Here is a 10,379-nt window from a genome sequence, read left to right as displayed (position 1 = left end):
TTATTTGTATACACGCAATGTGTTATGATACTATTGTGTATTTCCAATTTCGTTCCCATTTCCATTAATTTTCCATTTCTTTCTTCCCTTAGGTCTTGACCCCCCCTCCCTGACCTTGACCCCCAATTCCAGGCAACTCTTTATAGGGGAAACCTTTACTTTGAAGTGCCCCAAAAACCTGACTAACTCATCCATTTGGGTCATTAGTCAAACCTTAACCAGCCACTTAACTAAATTATCTGATTCCATGACTGCTAAATGCTCATCACAAAACAATCCGGATAAATCCGGTACCTGTGTCGTCTTTGCTACGAGGGGCCACAGTGGGCTCTATTGGTGCGAGGGTGCCGGAGGCCGCAGTAATGCAATCCATCTTACAATTAGCTGTGAGTAAAATGATGTCCTAAATGAAACATACTATGTGACAATAAAATTTGGCGTTTTTGTCCCAAAGCTGGTCCGGTCATCATGAGGACCCCCGTCTACTCCGTACCACAAGGGAGCAGCGCAGTCTTATCGTGTCACTACCGGAAAGGAAATTATACAAAAAGCACTTTCTTCAGGAATGGCGTCAAAGCGTATGGCACAGAAACAAAATTAACCCTCAAAAACGTTGGTGAGGAACATGAAGGCTACTATAAGTGTGCATCACAGGATGGGAAACTAGAGAGCCCGCAGAGCTGGTTATCGGTAAAAAGTAAGACTACATTCTTATAGCTGGCTTTTCTCTCATTTCAATTGGTTTTTGGTGAGATTTTTTCAATTTTTTTTCACTATTGCCATTTAAATTCTTATTTTTCATTTTTAGGAAACTTGTTTTCTGGGGACGAGCCGGCTAGCTCCAGTTCTGGTAATTTTAGAAATCTTATTTTACATTAGATTAGATTAAATTGATTACCTAAAAATTTATTGAATTAAAATGTGTTACCCTAAACCTTACTCTAACTCTAACTCTAACTCTAACTCTAACTCTAACTCTAACTCTAACTCTAACTCTAACTCTAACTCTAACTCTAACTCTAACTCTAACTCTAACTCTAACTCTAACTCTAACTCTAACTCTAACTCTAACTCTAACTCTAACTCTAACTCTAACTCTAACTCTAACTCTAACTCTAACTCTAACTCTAACTCTAACTCTAACTCTAACTCTAACTCTAACTCTAACTCTAACTCTAACTCTAACTCTAACTCTAACTCTAACTCTAACTCTAACTCTAACTCTAACTCTAACTCTAACTCTAACTCTAACTCTAACTCTAACTCTAACTCTAACTCTAACTCTAACTCTAACTCTAACTCTAACCCTAACCCTAACCCTAACCCTAACCCTAACCCTAACCCTAACCCTAACCCTAACCCTAACCCTAACCCTAACCCTAACTCTAACTCTAACTCTAACTCTAACTCTAACTCTAACTCTAACTCTAACCCTAACCCTAACCCTAACTCTAACCCTAACCCTAACTCTAACTCTAACTCTAACTCTAACTCTAACTCTAACCCTAACCCTAACCCTAACTCTAACTCTAACTCTAACTCTAACCCTAACCCTAACCCTAACCCTAACCCTAACCCTACCTCTAACCCTAACCCTACCTCTAACCCTAACCCTAACCCTAACCCTAACCCTAACCCTAACCCTACCTCTACCTCTACCTCTACCTCTACCTCTACCTCTACCTCTACCTCTACCTCTAACTCTAACTCTAACTCTAACTCTAACTCTAACTCTAACTCTAACTCTAACTCTAACTCTAACTCTAACCCTAACCCTAACCCTAACCCTAACCCTAACCCTAACCCTAACCCTAACCCTAACCCTAACCCTAACCCTAACCCTAACCCTGACCCTGACCCTGACCCTGACCATTTTGTATTTAAACACACCCTAACCCTGTTCATTTTGTATTTAAACACACCCTAACCCTGTTCATTTTGTATTTAAACACACCTTAACCCTAACCCTCACCCTAACCCTAACCCTAACCCTAACCCCAACCCAACCTAACCTAACCTTCTTTTTACAGGCTCCTGGATTTGGGTTGTTGTTTCATGTATTATTCTGATCATCATCCCACTTGCTATCTTGCTAATTCATCACTTGAGGTGAGTAGCGTCTTGCAAACATGACAAAAATAAGTCACAATGAAGGGTTCATTTTACAATGGACTTTTGTTTTGGGAACATACAACAATACTTCCCTTCAGTCAAAATTTCATATATTCAGGGACTATAAAAATCAAATAAACAAAATGCATGGTGTCCCTTTTTTTAAAGGTACAAGATGTTTTACACTCACAGTTGTTGGACAATTCCGGGTGAGGAAACTTCTGCTGGTGGGCTTCCTGCTACCAAGCAAGATGGGACTGAGGTACAGTGGGATCTTTCTTGGATGGAGATGTCCAACCTGCTGTATCCAGGCAAATAAAAAGCATAACAAATGGTTTCTGAAATCTAGTTGATTCATAATAACTAATCTTTTAATGTTTGTATTACTGTTGCAATGTTGTTTAGTAATTTAACATTTAAAATACTTTTTCTGTGCAGCTTCAAAAAATGGAATTTTTGCATGAGACACATTCATCCCAAAATGATTTTTACAATTATTTTGGACTATGTTAAATTTAATTTTTTTAAAGTGGACTGTGTTTTATTTATAATCTGTTATGACGTTTGAGTTTCCTCAAATTGCATCATATTGAAACTTGAAACTTTTCTGATTTTTTTCATGCTTTTAATTAATCCTCACGAATTGAATATAAGAATTTAAACTAGACAAATAATATTTCAGTAAATTTATGCATGTGCTATAAAAAAATAAGTTTAAAAAAAGTACATTTAGGAGGACAAGTATAGATATTCTTTTATAAAACTTGGGTATTTTTGTTCAAGGAAGAGCCTTTAAAGTTATATAACACATTGGCTTTTAAGTAGATAAATTCAAGTATTTTTTTTTTAAACTTTAAAAAAGTTTTAAAAAAGAATAATGTTAGATAAAACCGTTTTAAATCTTTAAAATATACCGTAATTTTATTCTTTTCGTAAGTGAAACTGAATGAAACCAGTTACACAACTTGGCCACACCTACAAACATTCTTAACACTTTATCATAACAAAATCTGAGCACTATATTTTCAATCTACTGCTGTGTTCGGACTCATAACTGCCATGGATGTTTAATTTTAGAAGAAAAGTTTCTGAACGTGGATATCTGACTACAAAACACAATGTCGGACACGAAAGGTAAGTTAAAGAATCCCATGTCAATAAGATGAATCTGGTTGTGTTTAAATTTTGGAGTTTATGGCATCTTTACACAGACAAAAACAAAACAAAACAAAAAAAACAGAAAAGAAACTCTTATTTGCTTGCGCTTTGTTTTTCTTGGTGGATGTTGTTACCAAATCAAAAAAAAAATTCTATCAAAAAACAGTGTTTCTATATTTTTTCAACAGCAAAAAACAACAACTGTTATTGACAGGTAGTGAACCAGTGGAACTGGAAAAGCAGGCTTTCCGTATGGATTGGTTTTTTTTCTATTATCGTTACACGCAAAACCTGTTCGTTTTTAACAGACATATCTTTTAATATTAAAAAAAATACATATGCAACAACAAAAAAACACATTTACTGATAATGATATAGGTCTCAAATACATTAAAGTATCACCAAACTCATTTTACAGTAGTTAAAATACACATTGTTCACATAAAAAGCAATATGTATTTGAAATACAATTTGGTGAAGTCGAATTACACTTTAGTTCTGCTCTTAAAAATATTGTTGGGTTTATTCTGTAATACTATTTTATATATATATATATATATATATATATATATATATATATATATATATATATATGTATATATATATATATATATATATATATATATATATATATATATATATATATATATATATATATATATATATATATATATATATATATATATATATATATATATATATATATATATATATATATAGATATAGATATAGATATAGATATAGATATATATATATCTATATCTATATATATATATATATAGATATATATATATATATATATCTATATCTATATATATATATATATAGATATATATATATATATATATCTATATCTATATATATATATATATAGATATATATATATATATATATATCTATATCTATATATATATATATATATATATATATATATATATATATATATATATATATATATATATATATATATATATATATATATATATATATATATATATATATATATATATATATATATATATATATATATATATATATATATATATATATATATATATATATATATATATATATATATATATATATATATATATATATATATATATATATATATATATAGATATATATATATAGATATATATATATAGATATATATCTCTATATTATAATAATAATAATAATTAAATATAATAATTATAATTGAATAAGATGTCTAACTGCAGTCTTTAATAATTATATTAAAGGGTAATAATTAATGAACCTATCATATATTTAATATATTTTACAATACAATATCACGTAAGAGCACAGCAAGTGAACACAAAAAAGTTAAGAAGCTGCAACTTCACATAAAATTGTTTCAATGGATAATGAGTAGAATCCCAACAGTCTTAAAATTTTGTAACGTTTCTTCAAATAAATGAAGGATTTGCTTCAACTCCGGGGAGAACAACTAAAACAACATAAATGAAAATGTTGGCATTTGTCAAAATGTCTTGATTTCTACTATCGTACGTCTAGCGACATTCCAACGATCCTAAGAACCGGTTCATGATCCGCTCGACAAATCAAAACTTTAGTCACCATTTTTTTTTACTTTGCAGAGCCTTCCCCATCGCATGAGATACGAATGGTGATCATTGGTGCTCGAAGGGATGGAAAAAGCTCTGCGGCCAACACCATTCTGAATAAAGACCGATTCGAGTGTGGTAGGACTCGAACAGCCCAAAGCGAAGTTAGACACGAGTTGGTGGAAGGACGGAAGCTGGTAGTTGTTGACGTACCAGGATGGAAGAATTCTCCCTCTCTCAGTGAAATCCCAAAAAGGGACAAGGATCAATTTAAGATGAATGCCTCCAAGTGTCCACCGGGTCCGCATGCATTCCTTCTTGTCATAGCCGTCGATTCCGGGTTTTCATCCAAGAAAAAGGATACCTTGCTAAAATATATGAAGTTGCTAGGGGATCGAGTTTGGAAAAACACCATTGTGCTCTTCACCTTTGGGGACTATCTGGGCCTTAAGACCATTGAAGAATACATTGAGAGTGAAGGTGAAGCCCTCACGTGCATAATAGAAATGTGTCACAACAGGTACCACGTTATCAACAACAAGGATAGGAGTAGCAGAACCCAGGTCAAGATGCTGATAGATAAGATTGATGAGATGGTGAAGGCCAATGATGATTCCATCTATAGGCTGGACAACCATATCTTCACAGCCATTAAGAAGAAGCAAGAAGAAATAGCAGAGAGGGCTGTTAAAAGACACAGGCAAGCCTTGGACAGCAGAGAGAAAATTAAAGCCCAAATTTCAGGTAAATGGGAAAAAATGGTTTATTTGTAGTTTTTTGTTGAAGGTGGTTGCAATTTTTTCGGCAAATTGTATCATTATTATTATAATGAGCGTATTTTCACACATATTGTCGCAAAAAACATGACTGAATTAGACTTGACATGCATAAAACTACAAGGTGACAACAATGAAATTCCATAACGCAAGACAGTGATGATACTGTCATTTATTTCAAAATGGAGAAAAGATAAACACATAAAATGCTTAACAAAATTGATTTTGACATCTATTAATGAAATTCAAGAAAAAAACATTTTGCATAAAATCTTACAATAGACCACTGTGGACTGTTGTACTGCTCACTTGACGTCCATTTTGAATTTATCTACATCCAGGCAACACCCTTTAGGAATGCTTAATCGGTCAATCTATTTAAAGAGTATCTCAGAAATACCACGTGCGATGATCTTTCTTGAAGATTTTCCCTTCAAAGTAACATATTTGTACTCCCTTCATGAATATGGAGGGGAAAATTGTCAATCGGGGGGGGGGGGGGTGCGTCTTATACTAAGAGACATTGTAAAATTCAACAATTTGAAGGCAATTTTAAGGATACGGCTTATACGCAGATGCGGCTAATATGTGAGAAAATATGATACTGATTCTGAATACTAAGACTTGAATGAATTTGAGAGTAATTTAAAGAAACTCATTAACAAGCATGTTCATGAAGTACTACTGTTGTTTTTGTCCTTTCCCAACTCAACAAAAACTCTTCTTTTTTTCTAATTATATTAGAAAATGAACCCATCAATGCACTTCAGTTGGTTCTCCTTGGCAGCCAATTAGTTGGAAAAACCTCCGTAGGCAAAACCATTCTAGGTATCAAAGAGTATGAAAACGAAGAAGCGACAAGACGCTCCTACATTCTCCAGGGCACGGTGGACAATACAGATATTAAAATAGTAGACACACCAGGCTGGAGGAAAGGCTACCCTGCATCTGAAACGCCACAAATGATTAAAGACGAGGTCTTGCACAGTTTGTTTATGTGCCCGACAGAGCCCCACGTCTTCTTACTGGTGATTGACGCAGATGCTGCGTTCAACCAGAGTCATCTGGATGCAGCCATTACTCATGTAGAGTTGCTAGACGACAACGTATGGAACCACACCATGGTGGTGTTCACCCATGGAGACTGGCTTGGGTCACGCAGTATTGAAGAATACATTGAAGGCGAAGGGAAGGCATTGCAATCTCTGGTAGAGCGATGTGGTAACAGGTATCACGTCATGGATAACCTGGAGGCAGATGATAGCAGTCAGGTTGTAGAGCTACTGGAGAAAATCAAGCTAACTCTAGCGGGGAACAATTTCCAACCGTTTAAATCCAATATGAAGATGCTGGAAAAGCTGATGGAGAGAGATAAGCAAGTGAAAATGGCTGCTTTGCGAAGACACCAAAAGGGTCACCAAGTCCAGAAAGGTAATGGATTATTCTTCGACACGGTCTAAAAACATAGAGTCTTGATGTGTAAGTTTTACATTTGTGTTCTTATTTTCTTTGGCCAGGTTCTGCTAAAAAGTTGAACGAGATTCGAATTTTGATACTCGGCGAAAAGTTGTCGGGAAAGACAACTGCGGCAAATTGCATCCTTCAACGCAAAGTGTTCCCCGCTCAAGCCAATGAAGGGTGTTTGGCTTGGCAGGCCCAAGTTGCGGGTAGGAGGGTCACAGTAGTCGACACCCCGGGTTGGCACAAAGAGCCTGAATGCACCTGGGAAAAGGACAAGGAAATTGTCAAAGGTCTTACTCTGAGTACTCCAGGGTTCCACGCTATTCTATTTGTGATTTCCTTGGACCGTAAATTCGACGAGGTCAATAAGGAAATGTTGTTAGCCCACGTGGAGCTCTTTGGAGACAATGTATGGAATCATACAATGGTCCTGTTCAGCAACGTGGACACCTTAGCCAACAGATCCTTAGAAGAATTTATCGAGAGGGAACCCAAAGCACTTGATTCGTTGATTGACATGTGTGGAAACAGATACCACTGCCTGGATGTCACAGTCAAAAAAAATGTAAGCCAGCACCCTCAGTTATTTGAGAAAATAGAAGCGATGTCAGCCAAAAACCAGGGTCAGCTCTTCCATCCCGACATCGATGACATCCAGCGGAGTGTTGAGGAAAAATTCCAGAAGAGGAAAATCCAAGCAACGATGCAACATATGATTGAGCAGGGGTTCAGGAGCCGAGAGTTGGAGCTCTATAGGATGTTCAGGCAGAAGCTTGTCGACGTCCAAAAGGACGTCAAGGAGATTGTTCCACTGTTATTGGGTCAGTATATACCCATAAATTCCATTATTGATCATTTGAGTATTCCAATATTTTCACTTTTTGTTCTTCATTTAAGGTCCAATGGGAAAAGGGAAGAAGAAATGTATCCTAACTGATATCGAAGAGCAGATTGGTCAGATCAACACCGTTATCATGCAGTCAATGAAGGAAGAGCGCAACAGCATGGATTTTGGGGTACCCACCTGTGCGTAAACTATGATTATTTCATTCATATCATTTAAGCTTTCAATGTTGTTCTGCCCTTTGTTTGACTTAATTAAATCCAAGTTCATGAACTTGTTCGGATTTTGGCCAAACGTGAACTGAACATGGTTACAATAATAATAATAATAATAATAATAATCGGACATAGGCTTTGTCATCATCATTGACTGGACAAAAGCCTAATTGTCATCATACCCAGAAACTGCGTATGACGAAATTGGTAGTAGTTCTCCATTTGGTACGTTTTCCCGTCAAAAGACCCAAATAAGTGATCATTTCGGACTCGTAATTTGGCATTATGCCGTGATGGATACATTGCATCACCCCCCGCCGAGCGGATCACTTACTTCTCACTGTCTTTCACTTACCTTCAGTCATCCAGTAGTAGGCAGATCACCGCCCAAAGTCTTTTAATATGACATCACCCCGAAGTTATTACACAGAAGGGACTGTGTCGTGCTACCGCAAGTTTAGAGTCCTGATGGCTATGGAAAAAAAAACGTCCTTAAGCCTATTTGTCCGTACTTTTTGCGATCTATAGCGTCTGCCAGAGGGCATCAGGTGGAACAGATTGGCACCAGGGTGGTATGGGTCCCCGATGATGCTCCTGGCTCTGTTAATAATAGTTCTTATTGGAACAACATAGCGCAACCCAACAATATGAAGAGATAACATTCCAAAATATTTTTAAGTAGTATCGAAAAATATTAAACTGAGTGATTGGTTAAAAGCCTGGTTTATATACTACAAACCTACTGTAATATAACAGTGTACAAGAAAAATATTTTAAGGGTAATAGCTTATTGAAGAGCAGTATTTTCTTAAAAGAACAACGCAACAAATTAATGTTAATAATGGTGAAATTTGATTCAAAATTTTACCATGTTGTGTTTGAAATGAATTACTTAATTTAACCTTTCCAAAACTGGGTGTGGCCAAAGTTGAATAGTTTTACAAGGCAAACCTGATTTCCAAGTAATAGTTTAGGCCCAATAATACACACCCACTTCTCATGTGAAATCTTCCTTACTGTCTTTTTTTTCTTTCCATACAATAAAAGCCTTAACATACAATCAAACAAATTCTAACAAATGATGTTGCTTTTTCATTCGCAGTGAGTGGATCCACCCAATCTATGGATAAAATTCTGCAATGGCTATCAATGAATCCAACAAGGCCAAATTCGGCCTCTTGGCTATTTCAGTCACAGTCATCGGGCTTCAGCTCTCACGGTCATTTTGGCTAATGAGGGGCCTCTACAGTGTACTAAAAATATTATACAAATTCAAAAATTAGGACAAGCCAAACAGCTGTGCTAGCAAACTGATTGCCTCAATTTTCCATTCGTATCCATGATGGAAAAAAAATATCGAATTCATTCATTTTCTGAACAGCTTTATCCTCACTAGGGTTACGGTGGGTTCTGGAGCCCATCCCAGCTGACTTCAGGCCATAGGCAGGGTTTACGATCTTTTTTTTTTTTTAACTAGGTCTACAATGTCTTGTGTGTCTTATGTCTGTCTTGCTACTGCAACTAAGAAATTTTCCAAATACGGGATGAAATAAAGTTCTAACCTAAACCTAGGGACACTTGAGTGTTTTTAATCAGCACGCCGTGCATGTTTTTGGGAGTGTGGGATCTCAGAACTAGTGCTAACCACCCTCCAGTGTGCCAACCTATATTTGTAGTACAGTGTTCCCTCGGTCATCGCGGTTAATGGGGACCGGGACCACTGGAAATCTATGTTAAAATTGGCAATACTATTAACTGCTGTGTTTTTAGATGCAGACTACAGAGCAATGGAGAATAAAGTCCTAATGTGCTTGTTAAATGTGTTTTTATTGGATATTATGTGCAAATATGTTTGAAATAATCACTATAGTGCCATCTTGTACTAATGTGGGTTATGTGTACATGCATATGAGTAACCTAAGTGCATTTATATGCTTTAGGCACTTGTTTTGTTGGAACCTGTATTTTTTATGACTTTCAGCCCTTTGTGTTGGATTTCACATGCAATTTAATTGTGATGTGAAATTTTGACAAATTTTATTGGAACATTGTTGTGAAATATGAATTAATAAAGTTGAGTTGGGTATCAAAGTGTGTTTTCTGTTTTAAAAGTAAAGAATACCAGAACCAGTGGACACCCTGAATTGGTGGAGGAGACAAACAACCATGATTGTAGCTTTGTTTATGTATATTTTTATTATTAAATAAATCAGACTCAAATCAAATCAAGCTAAGTCACATT

The 10,379-nt window shown here is 35.6% G+C and overlaps 2 protein-coding genes across 2 annotated transcripts in view; both read left to right on the top strand.

The window, feature by feature from the left end:
• LOC144196458 (uncharacterized) overlaps positions 1-2,931 on the top strand; it is a 5,007-nt gene extending 2,076 nt beyond the window's left edge. Inside the window, exons 4-8 of the mRNA XM_077716649.1 lie at positions 93-386; positions 455-697; positions 809-850; positions 2,031-2,109; positions 2,281-2,931. Of these exons, the coding sequence (XP_077572775.1) occupies positions 93-386; positions 455-697; positions 809-850; positions 2,031-2,109; positions 2,281-2,431 (809 nt within the window). The 3' untranslated portion in view covers positions 2,432-2,931. The remainder of the gene's footprint in view (positions 1-92; positions 387-454; positions 698-808; positions 851-2,030; positions 2,110-2,280) is intronic.
• A 157-nt stretch (positions 2,932-3,088) lies between these two features.
• On the top strand, positions 3,089-10,228 carry LOC144196455 (GTPase IMAP family member 8-like). Its single transcript, XM_077716646.1, has 6 exons — positions 3,089-3,246; positions 4,875-5,585; positions 6,362-7,048; positions 7,135-7,899; positions 7,976-8,104; positions 9,240-10,228. Exons 1-6 carry the CDS (start codon positions 3,231-3,233, stop codon positions 9,368-9,370), a joined length of 2,439 nt encoding a protein of 812 aa, XP_077572772.1. The 5' UTR covers positions 3,089-3,230; the 3' UTR covers positions 9,371-10,228.
• Positions 10,229-10,379: the final 151 nt, after the last annotated feature.

Source organism: Stigmatopora nigra, chromosome 5, assembly GCF_051989575.1.
Source record: "Stigmatopora nigra isolate UIUO_SnigA chromosome 5, RoL_Snig_1.1, whole genome shotgun sequence".
In the NCBI taxonomy this organism is placed as follows: Eukaryota; Metazoa; Chordata; class Actinopteri; order Syngnathiformes; family Syngnathidae; genus Stigmatopora; species Stigmatopora nigra.
Note: the sequence above shows the minus strand (reverse complement) of the source record. Positions and strands in the feature narration are given on the sequence as shown.